At 28.9% G+C, this 12,415-nt stretch overlaps 1 protein-coding gene, 2 long non-coding RNA genes and 1 pseudogene across 5 annotated transcripts; 1 reads left to right on the forward strand and 3 right to left on the reverse strand.

Annotated features, from left to right (window-relative positions):
* Window positions 1-5,148: 5,148 nt before the first annotated feature.
* Window positions 5,149-6,151, reverse strand: LOC149878115 (uncharacterized). Its single transcript, XR_016447697.1, has 2 exons — window positions 5,970-6,151; window positions 5,149-5,567 (listed from the first exon to the last, which is right to left on the reverse strand). It is a non-coding gene; the product is annotated as an uncharacterized LOC149878115 (long non-coding RNA).
* Window positions 5,970-8,124, reverse strand: LOC149878116 (uncharacterized). Of its 3 annotated transcripts, XR_016447696.1 has the most exons (7): window positions 7,805-8,124; window positions 7,513-7,597; window positions 7,191-7,265; window positions 6,902-7,098; window positions 6,773-6,822; window positions 6,263-6,498; window positions 5,970-6,142 (listed from the first exon to the last, which is right to left on the reverse strand). XR_016447696.1 is itself a non-coding variant. In XM_090073330.1 (5 exons), the coding sequence occupies exons 1-5, from the start codon at window positions 8,040-8,042 to the stop codon at window positions 6,236-6,238; spliced, it is 858 nt and encodes a 285-aa protein (XP_089929456.1). In that variant the 5' UTR covers window positions 8,043-8,124; the 3' UTR covers window positions 6,154-6,235. The 3 variants fall into 3 exon arrangements, 2 of the variants coding, with proteins under 2 accessions (XP_089929456.1, XP_089929457.1); XM_090073330.1 differs by lacking the exons at window positions 5,970-6,142; window positions 6,773-6,822 and having other exon boundaries at window positions 6,154-6,498; XM_090073331.1 differs by lacking the exons at window positions 5,970-6,142; window positions 6,773-6,822; window positions 7,191-7,265 and having other exon boundaries at window positions 6,154-6,498.
* LOC149878117 (uncharacterized) lies at window positions 7,808-10,496 on the forward strand. The gene is made up of 2 exons (XR_016447698.1): window positions 7,808-8,133; window positions 8,302-10,496. It is a non-coding gene; the product is annotated as an uncharacterized LOC149878117 (long non-coding RNA).
* On the reverse strand, window positions 8,452-10,368 carry LOC149878118 (uncharacterized; annotated as a pseudogene).
* Window positions 10,497-12,415: the final 1,919 nt, after the last annotated feature.

Consider the following 12,415-nt stretch of genomic DNA (forward strand, 5'->3'; position numbering starts at 1 on the left):
TCCAGTTTTGAAGCAATTCAAGAGAAAAGTCTTTATAGTTGGTCAATTTAAAATATTATGACTTGGAAAATACTGAAATAAAGACATGTGAATTAAAGTATTCTAGACATGTGAATTAAAGTATTCACATTTAGATTTTGTGATTACTTAAGGACGTTAATACCTTTCACAAGGTTTTGATGTAACATTTTTAAATAGTAACATTTACAATTTTCTAGGGCTGAAAAGTTCAAAAAAAAGAGATCGGAGCTGAACAGTGACATTTTATAACTCCCTCAAAATTTCAAAAACAAACAATTCTTGAAGGTTGAATGCGGTTTGCGTTACTGCTTCTCAAAAAATAATAAAGACAATGACATTATTTCGCAAAGTTCAAAAGCATTTAAGATCGAAAAATGAGCGTTTAAAATAAACATTTAAAAACTATTTTGTTTTATTCTTGATACATAGAGTTAAGAGAAGTTGACTAACATGTAAAGACATAAAAGAAGGATAATTGGAGATTCCAACGCCTACGACACAAAAAGTAGGTTAAAGATACTTTTTTCCCCTAAATATTCAAACTCAAAAACATTTTTTTAAACTCGAGATCAAAGGCTCTTGCGTATTTGAGAAATACGGAAGTTGAAGATTCACTAACCAGATCTAGTTTGAAGATAAAGCTTGATAAGATCTGAGTCTTTTGATTGATATTACTAGGATAATGCTTAAAGCTGTTAGATTTGAATATCTGTCCATCGGATGAGGGCCAACCAGGTGGTGTGACAAAAAATGATTTAAGCTTCTCTTTTCTTAAAACATAACAAATGCTAAAAGAGTTTTCCAAATTTAACGGCAATTAGCTAGTTTTAAAGTCAATTTGCTTGAAGATCATCATAAATGTTAAGCCTTTGGTCTAAGAGTAAACTAAAATTGTATCAAATGTCTTTAAGTTAACAAATGGGTAGCGCAAGTAATACAGCGACAAAATTTTGAATTCCCAGATATCAATGCATTTCATTACAAGCAAACACTTTATGTATTAATAAAACTGAATTCAAGTTAATTGTAACCGGAGTGCCTTGCGGCACTAAGGTTTACATTTTAGCGTGACGTTTCTAATTGTGGTGTAATCTCTTTTCCTTTTAACTTAAGGAGGTTTTCTTAAAAAAGAATTCAACTATGTCTATTTCACCATAATAAAAATATGTTTTAATTTGTAATTACCTGCCATCATCTTACCTAGTTTTGCTGGTCAGTTTTTCTCAAATGAAACATTTAACGTAATTTCTGCTATTACTGAAACAAAATTCAGTATTAGTTCACTTTTGAATAGCTAATAAGGTTTCCCATTTTTTAAAGTATGAAATTCCAAAGAGAGTCACTCCTTTTAAATGAAGCTATCCTTTTTAACTGGAATTCAATTACTCTAAAAAATAAAGATTGCTGTGTTCTTAGAAAAAAATCAGACAAATGAACTAGCAAAAAAAATAGTTTTCATTGAGCAAAACAAAACTAAACCAGCTGTAAACAAAGCTTATATAAACTGATTGCTTTTATTTTTAGTAAGTGCGGAATATTTATTATAGTTGGTTGAGTGACGCATAAACTGTATACGTCTAAGTAATTCAAGTTTTTTTCGCACATCGATACAAAAAACAAAAAATCTTTTGCCCTTGTTCATAAACTTCAGAATAAGGAATATTTTCTTCCAAGACCTGCTCACCTCCCTACCAGTTTTCCTCTTCGTCCCATCCCCCCCGCCATCCCCCTTACCTTTTAAATCCACGCCACTCGGATATTATAGCTAAAACTAATTCTGATTCTTAAAGAAATCTACGAAGTTTAAACAAATTTAATTCAATTCAAACCAAAAAATAAAAAATTTCTTGCATTACCGTTTTTCATTTTTAACAAAAAAATAATAATATAAAGGTATAAGAAATAATTAAGCATTTTTATGCTTAATTATTAATAATGAATTATTAATCTATAATTACATGAAACAAAAGTAGTTCTAATCAACATATCGTCGGGTTTTTGGCAGAAGTTGGTAACTAACATTTTGGTGTTTCAGAGATATTTGAATTTTAATATTTGAAGAACTCTATAAATCAGGAATCATAAGAAAAATGCATGTTGCATACTTCAAAATGTTTATTATTTTACAAAGATACAGATGCAAAATAATTTTTTTCACAAAATAAGGAGGTTTTTACAAATTTTGAGAAAAATCAAAAATTGGTTGCACTTACTGACTTCTGCTTGACAAGAGTTGAGGCTTATAAGAAACTTAAGCGAATGATTTCTTATGATATAATGATTAAAATAAAGGCAAACCTATTATTTTGTGGCAGACAAAACTACTTTTAATCAATTGTTGACAAACAAATATACTAATAATAAGAATTTTAATATTTAAGACATAATTTTTCAATCGTAAACTAAAATATTAATACTACTTAGTAGGTGACATTCATTCGTCGTCTTCAAAGTCATCTTCACCAGACTCTGATGCCACGTCTCTTGCAATCTGACTAACTGGCAGATTATGGTACCATTCTTGTACTTCAATAGGAATTATTCCCAAAGTACCCAATCTTTCCAAGTCATTCTTTTTTGCCTGTGATATGGGCAGTAGAGTTGAGTATGCCTTATTTATTTTTGAAGGCATGCTGAATTGCCGACCTCTACCCTTTGTAAATATATTTATATACGGCGTGGTAAAGTCATAACGATACTGGAAACAATTTTGGCTTAGATTTCTCATACTTTAGACATTTTATTTTCAGCCATTTAACGGAAGCACCATTTTCATCTTTGTACGATTTTTAATAATTTTTTTTGATAAATCAGACAAATCTAACATATCAGAAAATCTCAGTTGATGTACATTGAATGGTTTAGCAATCTTTTGTTTCCTTGAAGACCGTGCTAATCTGAAAACTGTCATCAAATCAATTATTGAAAAAAATTGGTACATTTTTCTTTTGAGCTTTGATTGCACTGTGCATGGTGTCAACTTCCATGTGAGTATGTCTAGTTTCTAAGAATTTGTGTTCAATGCAACTGAAATGAAGTGTTTGCACCACATACATAAAAAATGCAGCTATGTGTTGATTTCGATTCTGACCTCCACAGCAATCTGAAAATAAAGACAATTCTTTAACAGTTTTGGGAATTTGTTTCAGCCAGAACCACAAGGCACTTCCTATTTCCGAACTACCCCTTTTCCCATTCATTTCTGTTCAAACATTGCAATATCCGTCATTAGGCAAGCGTGATTTGTTTATCGTCAAATTGTAGACACAGATCTTGGGAGAATAGTACAATTGAGAAGTGTCACTAGACGGTATTTGTAGCACACTTTGGAGATCGAAGTTTGCAGAAAAAAAAGACGGATCAATGTTCGATCGCTCTTTGTCAGTAGCTTTGGCAAATTGAGCATCTTCTATCCTTTTTTGGTGAAGCTGGTATTCTGTTGACAATGTTAGTTTAGCTTCATTAGAGGCACTGTCGTGATTGTTACATGTCACACATTGATCCTTCTTGGGTTTAAAAAATGAGTAATTGTAGTTCGATGAAAATATTTTTCTATACGATATTGTTGATTTAACAAAATTTATAGAATCTGCTGAGGTTTTATTTGATAGATATATTGGTGATTTAACAAAATTTATAGAATCTGCTGAGGTTTTATTTGACGTAGAGTGTTTACCTCGTTTATCTGGTCCTTCAAATGCACCCTTATTGCTCCGTGTTTTAAAAGCGTGGATGATAGGTCCGTTAGAAATACTTAGTGTATTTTTAAAGAAAGTTTGACAAATTCGTACCTTTGCGCCACCTTTCTTGAAGAAATAAGACTTGGACAATTGTCAATTTTCTTTTGTTGTTTGCAACTTCTTTTTTATAGGTAAATTTTGCTCTATATTACCTATGTAATATAGAGCAAAATTTACCTATAAAAAAGAATTGAAATATGTAGAACTTTCTGGACATAATCCAATGACCAGAACGTTTTACATATTTCAATTCTTTCTCCTTCAGTAAATACCTGTGAGCATTTAAAGCGACATGAATTATTACGTGCCACTTTTGGTTGCTATGCTGGTCTTTCAATTCCTTTCCTTGGTTTATAAGGTAAACATTTTTTGCGTTTACCTTTTTCCACATTAACCGACTAACTTTCTGGACGAGATATTGTCCAGCGAGTACGTTTACGAGTACGTTTGCGAGTAGGAGCAATTTGAAGTTCATCATTATCAAGTGTAATTTCAACTTTAACTATCTCACTGTTGCCATTTTCATTGGAAGTTTGGTCGCTGTGTACGATAACATCATTGTTTATTATAATTTCACTTGATTCATGGTCCTCATTAACCACAGAAATCTGAATATTATTAGGCACAAGATCCGCACCATTTTCGCTCTCATGTAGTGTGCCTTCACTAAGCAGTGCTTCATTACCCTGAAATTGAATAATATAATTATGAATTCATAATATTTCAACAAAATGTACCAATTATCATAGTGTAAGAACGATTATGGAAGATGTGAAAAAGTAATAATAGATAAATACTCATAATGAATCTCCTTACTTTAATTTGATTTGTAATTGTTAAGTTATGATTTTTACCTGATCGGATTTTGAGTATTGATTTGGTACAAAATTTACCACAAAAACGTCATTATTACTGCAATCATAATAGTCCACAATAATAGTATTACAATCCTCGAATAATGTAATTTCACTAGTATCCATTTCCGGCGTTAGCATTTTTTCTTTAACCTGTGAACGAAATTCCCAGTTAACCATTTCAACTGGGTCCCAGATGGGAACCAACTGGGGAAAATACTGGGACCCATCTTGATTCTGTCAGTGGGATCCAACTGGGTCCCATCTGGGATCAGTCTGGGTATTTGACGGGAAATCCCATATTGAACCCAGACACTTTTTCATTTACCGCGGGTTTTCTCATTTTACTAAAGTTTGTTTTTCGCAGATTTTCTGTATCTCGAATCTGCAAAATGTGACAATATTTTGATTAAAAAGCGACACATTTTTTATATAAAATTAAAAAGTAAAGGTTATTTATATTAAATTCGCTGTCAGGGCAATAAAATGTATTAGGTATAACTTAATTTTTACGAATCAATTGAAAAAACAGATTTGAATTTCATATTTTTATGCAACAAAAAACTGTTATTATACAATGATTTGAATCAAAACTGTTCTACTATAGTAATATTCTGCCACAGTAGTTCTCTCGTATTGCCACCATAGTCGCATGACAAAAATTCTGCTATAAAGTTTATCGTTTCGCTTCTTTAGTGCTTTCGTCCACTTCTACACTAATTTTATAAATTAAAAATAAACAACAAATTTAAAAATCAAAATAATTTTAAATTAAAATTTTATTTTCCAAAATATTCGGCAAAGAACTATCCGGTGACATCTTTTAATCTATTATTTCCCTTTTTTCGACAATCACTACCACGGTCCTGTGAATTAGAAAACCACTTTGAAAGTTCTGCCTCAACTTGCTTTTTATTTGCATCTTGAGTAGTTGCATTGACTTTCACACTACCTAGAAAAAATTTTTTTTTTTAAACTTTAGACAATAGCTTGAAGTACACTTAATAGATATAAGTTTAATTACTAGATAAATTTAGATAACAAAAAAATAAGTAAGTCATGACCTGTTGGTTTGAAAAAACCAATGCTAACCCACCAAAAAGTTATAGATTTCTGCTCACAAATTGGAATTGTTTTGATTATGACCATTTCAGGGTCAAAATCAAAACAAAAGTGGGCAGGCTGATAAAAATTTAAAATGTATTACAGTGCATATATGTATGTATGTATGTATGTATGTATGTATGTATGTATGTATGTATGTATGTATGTATGTATGTATGTATGTATGTATGTATGTATGTATGTATGTATGTATGTATGTATGTGTGTACATGTATATGTATAGACTCACTAAACAGAACTTCAAACAAATTCAATGTTTTAAATGGTTGCTTTTGATTTTGTCCAGTAAGATTTAACTTTCTAGAGAGATCATTGCCAAGAAGAAATTTCATTGATCGTTTTATAAAGTTGCAAAGATCAACTCCACCAATTTCAGCTATCACTTTAATTTACACAAAAAGTCTAAAATTAGTTAGAAAATAATTTAAAAAATTAGTTAGATAATTATTGAAAAAATTCTAATAATACAAAAAAATACTTAATGAAAAAAAAAAATTATTTGAAAACATTTATCTTACTAACCATACATTTCTTCACTAGAGGATCTACCAACTTCTGATCCATTATCAGTAAATCTTCATGTGTCAAAATAGGTAATCTAATATCCTCTGGAAGCTGACATAAACTTGCATTTATGCCTTGGTCTTGTTGCCCTAGGCTTTGTAAAATAGCAGAATGGACTTTTAGGGTTTGTTTTATGTCTTCAATTTGTGTCAAAATTGCAGTTAATATTGTCTTAGTCTGACTAGTACTTGCAGCTATAAAATAACAAATAAACATTATTTTTGAAAAATAAACTTTTAGATAATTTTGATAATTATGAAACTTATTAATAACTTATCAATAACAAACAAGTTCAATAACTTATTAAATTTTTTTTCCTGTACTAAAATGAAAAGGAAGATATAAAAGATAAATTTTTTCCTAGTAATTTTTTTTCATTATTATACAACTCATGGAAAAAAAAAATTTTTTTAGCTACATTAAAAAACTGGCTTAACAATAAATATAGAAAAAAACATAAAAGCTTACTGTTAGCAGAGGAACTGGATGTCGGCATGTTTTATTTTCAACAACAGTTGCTAAATCAAGCGCAACTAGCATAATCAAAACATAAATTAAAAAACAAATAAACAAAAATGGTAAAACTTGTTAACTCACTATTATGACGAGTAATTTCAATATCACACTCATTCCAATCAGATTGCTGGAAAATATCAGAATGTTTTACTGATAAAAATGAAGGAGGAGCTGGCTTTGGTATAATATGAATTGGAGATGAACATTCTGGTTTGGGTAAAAAAGTAGATTTTTCTACATGTTTAAATTTTTTGTGCACAGGAATAACTTTCTTGTTCCTAATAAAAAAAAAAAGATATATATATATATATATATATATATATATTTATTTATTAATATTAACAATAACATCGCTAATACAAAAGATTACTGTTCAATAAACTCTTCACTGCAATCAGAATCAACTTCGCTTGTATCACTTTTATCAGCTTGTATAATATTTATTCTAAATATTTTATAAATTATTTAAATAAATTAATAAATTCTTTGAGTAGAAAAGCAAAGTGTACATAGACACTGCTGCATATATAAACATATAGTCATATATATATGAAGTATAAAAAATAGCATATATATAAATATATTGTATATATAAAACATATAGTCTGTATATATAAAGATTTATAATTGCTATATTCTTCATGATCATTTCATACAGTTTTTCTAGACTCACAAAATTTTATGGGACTCACCTTCTTTGTTTTCTGTTATTTTTAACTTTGAGGTTCGAAGTGTCTTCAGCCAATATTGCTTTCTGACGAGCCTCCTGAAGTGAATCTAATACAACATTATTTTTTAATAATAATGTTTGTCTATGACTAGGAATGACTTTCATAGATTTGTTTCATCAGTTTAAATGTGAAATGACATGATTAGAATTTAAATACAAATAACTTGAAAAATAATTTATATCACAATACATTTTTTAATCATATGTATAAGTCATGCAAAATAAAAGTTTATATAATTATAAAAAAAAGTTACCAGCAGTAGCCAAAATTCGTGCGGTATAAGTTGGCCAATTTAACTCTGCCTCTAAACATCGACTTTTTGCCTTAAAAACACTTTCTGGATTTTTTAGAGGAGGCAAGTAAAACTTGACTAAATGATGCTTTTTAATTCGCATAGGAATATCACTCAGTAAGGTACCATCAGCAATCCAGTTTAATGGAAGAAAATCTGTTTCATTACTCTCATCAAATGAAACTATTGCATAAGACATTTCAATCTAATAAAATAGGCATCACACTCAACCAACAATACGATGGCATATTTTTAACAAGTATGTAATTATTATTAGGGTAAATACTGTAGTAAAAATTATTTGAGTAATTATGACTCAAATAATTTTTACTACAGTATTTACCCTAACATATGCCTTTATATTAAAGTATGTTATACAAGGAATGTAATAAATTTAAAATATTTAATAAAAAAAAAGATACAGTAGAATGCAATAAGAATATGTAAAAAAAAGCAAGTAAAGAGTTAGTACAGCTGCATCTGAGGCATAATTACAAATCCATTTTTAAATGGTAACTTTACATATTTACAATCTAAATCTACAATCGAGAATATTTTATTAAAACATGATACCTTCTCTACAAAAAAAATTGAAAGTAAGTCAGAGTTCATTGGATTTGTAAAAAATGGTTGTAAAAGTTCATACTTTTGAAAAACAATATAAGCTTCATTGCATTTGCTATTTGGAACTTGTAAAAAATTTCTTATAACACCAACTTTACCTTTTACTTTAAAACAATCATTAATTGAAGCAAAAAACTTAGCACATTTATACTGTTTAAATTGCAAACAGTGACGATATGATATAGGAACTGGACCTTCAGTGTGAAGCTCTTTAAAAACACTTTTTTTATTATTACAAACTTGATTTGTGGGATTCAAATGTCCTTCAAAAATATTTCTCACAATTTGAAAACACAAAAACTGAGGTCGCCGCACAAGCTTTTTTTATCTTCCAAGATAACTTTCATATGGAAAAGAAGAGACTTTATCCAGAGCACCATAACGATTAACATCATCTGGCAAATGAATTAAAGAGTGAATATTATAAATGCAATGATCTTTACCATACAATTTACAAAATGTAGCAACAAAATATGTTAGCAACTTTTTAACGTAATCAAGATAATTTTCACAAAGAGATGGACTTAAAAGAATACGTACAGCAACAGATAAATCCAAGAAGTTTAAATAAACATCGTTTGGCAATGTACCTTTTAAAACTACCGGACCAGTGTATAACAAAAACTGACGTAATTCAGTAGCTCTCCAGTGTTTAAATTCCCATATTGAGCGAGGTTTGCGTGAAAATTCTTTTGGTACATGCTGTTTAAATAAAACTAGTGTTTCTGATAATGTTGTTAATGATGTTTTTGATAAACTTTGATTTTTTTTACTCCCATGCACCCATTGATTAATCATTCTCCTAACTACTCCTAAGCATACTAAATGCATATAATCAAGTGGAAAAGATGAAACCATTCCAAATGATAAATCTAAAAATGGAGATACCATGTTATTAATGTGATGCTTTTTATCTGCTTGCATATGAAAACTTTCATCAGTTCTAAGTGCAGCTGATAAATTAGGAAGAATAATTTTTCCAAACCATTGACCTTTTTGTAAACATCGCTCACAGCTATGATATGCAGTATGAGATTTAATACACTTTAAAAATGCTCTTGCAGGGGCATCACATATTACTGCATCTAGTTTTACGATAAATTTATGACCTTTTTTATCCTCAAATGGTGACTTTTCTAGATATTTCATTTCTGCAACAAAGTCTTTCAAATAATCAGTTACTGGATTAGGTTTACTATTACTGCAAAATATAGCAATTGGGAAAACATTATCTGAAATTTCTTTAAACATACCGAGAATTGCCCAAATACATTAATGAGAACTTTTAAAAACTGGTATGCCATCAATGTTAATATGCAACTTAAGTTCCTTTAATTCTGGATTTTGAGGAACCATTATTAAAAACTTTGATAACCAATATTTAATACCAAAATAAAAGTATTCACCTCCTGCAACATTTTTTATATCAATTTTTCTTTGAGTATGATGAAGACTCCTGGCATTTTTTGGTACGCTTGAAACAAGTGGTTTCAAAATCTGCAGTAAATGTGTAGTAGCATTTTGTGAAATATTGAAAGAAACTGCCCAACTTGCTAAGTTTTCATTGAAACTAGTTAAATTAGAGTTATTACTTTCAGAAAAAAAAGTTAGATCACTATCACCATAATCTTCATCAGTTGTATCTGATACACAAGCACAACATTCATTTTTGTCTGAACAACAGCTATTTACTGTGTTTATTGCACTTGCATGGAACTGAGTCATTACATTCATGCTTTTATTCAATGGTGCAAATTCATGCATAAAATTGTTTTGATGATTTGTAAAATCTGTAGTTGTTGTAATAATTTCATGTGTGTTACAAATACTTTCTGATATATTGCAGCTATATTCATGATCATTTGAGCTTGAGTCATTTTGATAACTTTTAACCAAATCATTGTTTTCAAATTTATGTTGAACTTCTGATAGCAGTTTAGATACAGCAGTGTTTATTTTTCTACGCTTAGTGCGATAATTATATGAAAAAGGCAATAAACTATCCATTATATGATTTTATATTCTAAATTTATATTTTATTTTAAAAAATTCTAAAAATTTTTAGAATTTTTTAAAATAAAATATTATAAATAAATTATATAATATTATAATAATATAATATTATAAAATATTATAATAATAAAAAATTATTATAATTTGTTTAGATATATTTATTTTTTAATACATTTATGTATTAAAAAATAAATATATCTAAACAAATAGTAATAATTTTTTATTATTACAGACAAATAAAGTAAAAGGTTAAAACAACTAATAATTTTTGCTATTACTTACTATTATTTACAAATAATTCACAATATAAATAATTTAAACATTTTTTCATAAAAAACCTTATATAGAATATATTACTTATATTATAAATACTGTAACTGATATTATAACTTATAATATCAGTTACAGTATTTATAATATAAGTAATATATTATCAACTATATAACTTATAGAAAATGTAAAACATTTATGTATTTTTAGATAATATCTAAAGTTTAGATATGGCAGTTTAATTAGTAAAACCTTACAATATTTTGCACAGTAACATTGAGATTTGCTTGAAAAAGAAACTTAAAACAAAACACACTAACTTAGTGAGTTAATGTGTAATGACTTAGTGACTAAGCCATAACTGTAAGCACACCAAACCATATAAACTAGTTTGAAAAAATTTCCACATTTGTCCATAGCATTAAAAATAATAAAAACATGCCTTCAGTTTGATAAAACAATTTACAAATCTGTAAAAAAGTAAACGTTGACATACTCTCAAACTTATTAATGGCTATGAAAATCAGTCTGAATTTCAGTCTAAAATTTTTATCTAAAATTTCTTATATGCAGGGCATCTAAGAAATTTGAGAGCATGTCACATTTTTTTTTTTTTTGTGAAATCATTTTTTAAATGGATGACTAAATATTGATTTTAACATATTCATACTTTTATAGAATTTTTTTATATAGAATTAAAACTGATATGTAAATATTTTTTACAAAAATACAATAAAAAACCAAATGAAGTTCCTGTGTATGTTTACTCCAAATGAAAGTGTATATTCAATCTAAATCAAGCCGCGTTACATTTTAAAAGAATTTTGCAGTTTTATTTCAATAAAACTTTTTAATAAAAACGATGCCAAAAAATATGCTTTGATTAGAAAATACACGCTACCATTAAACCACGCGTCCTAACTTCAAACCAGTCGTAAATCATATACGCAGTCCCATGCCAGTCCCAGTAAAAACCCAGATTTTATTTACGGCGTTATTTTCACACCGTATGGGACCCATCTGGCACCCAGAACAAATCCCAGCCGGAACCCATTCCCAGTAATCCCAGCTCAATCCCAGTCAATCCCAGCTGGGACCCAGTTGGGATGGTTAACTGGGTTGTTATTATAAAAATTATAAAAAATTATGCACCAATGATTAAATAAGGTCACAGTAATACAAGCGCAAAAGGATTGAATCATTTTCTTCATTATAAAACAATAATACTCATATGAGATGTCGTGGATTGGTTGCAAGAATCGTCATTTTCGTAACACGTTTTTTTCATAAGATTCACCATTTTTAGTGTCCTTTTACTAACTTTTTCAGTAATGGCATGTTCTTTAATGTTACAAAAAAATTAAAATGAATAAATTATGTTATACACTGTTTAAAATACTCCAAATAATATGAATCTTCAATCAAAGCAAAAAGCACACACACCAGTTTGACAGGAGTGGCAGCTGGGTTTAATGGTAAGTGCTGCCACCATACGGGAATATTTTTAAAATATGTCAGGCAAAAATAAGTAACTTTACCAAGCAGTGTTGCCCATAGTGTGAGCAAGACCTAATCCCAGAAGTCAGTAAGTGATGTTACAAATCTTAGCCTGTTCTATTTTGATCTTAGGAGCACTTACATTTATTTTGACTATGAAAAACAGTA

The sequence above is a fragment of the Hydra viridissima genome, unplaced genomic scaffold (assembly GCF_058129835.1).
Source record: "Hydra viridissima isolate aposymbiotic clone 2 unplaced genomic scaffold, HvirCarnegie_v1 scaffold_15, whole genome shotgun sequence".
Lineage (NCBI taxonomy): Eukaryota > Metazoa > Cnidaria > Hydrozoa > Anthoathecata > Hydridae > Hydra > Hydra viridissima.

Bases quoted from the DNA above. Each gene is read 5' to 3' on its own strand.
- LOC149878116 (XM_090073330.1), bottom strand. From the start codon at position 8,042: ATGTCTTATGCAATAGTTTCATTTGATGAGAGTAATGAAACAGATTTT. The intron at 7,266-7,512 runs GTGAGTCCCATA...TAAAATATTTAG, and splicing joins AATAACAGAAAACAAAGAAG to AATAAATATTATACAAGCTG. The intron at 7,099-7,190 runs GTAATCTTTTGT...TTTTTTTATTAG, and splicing joins AGTGAAGAGTTTATTGAACA to GAACAAGAAAGTTATTCCTG.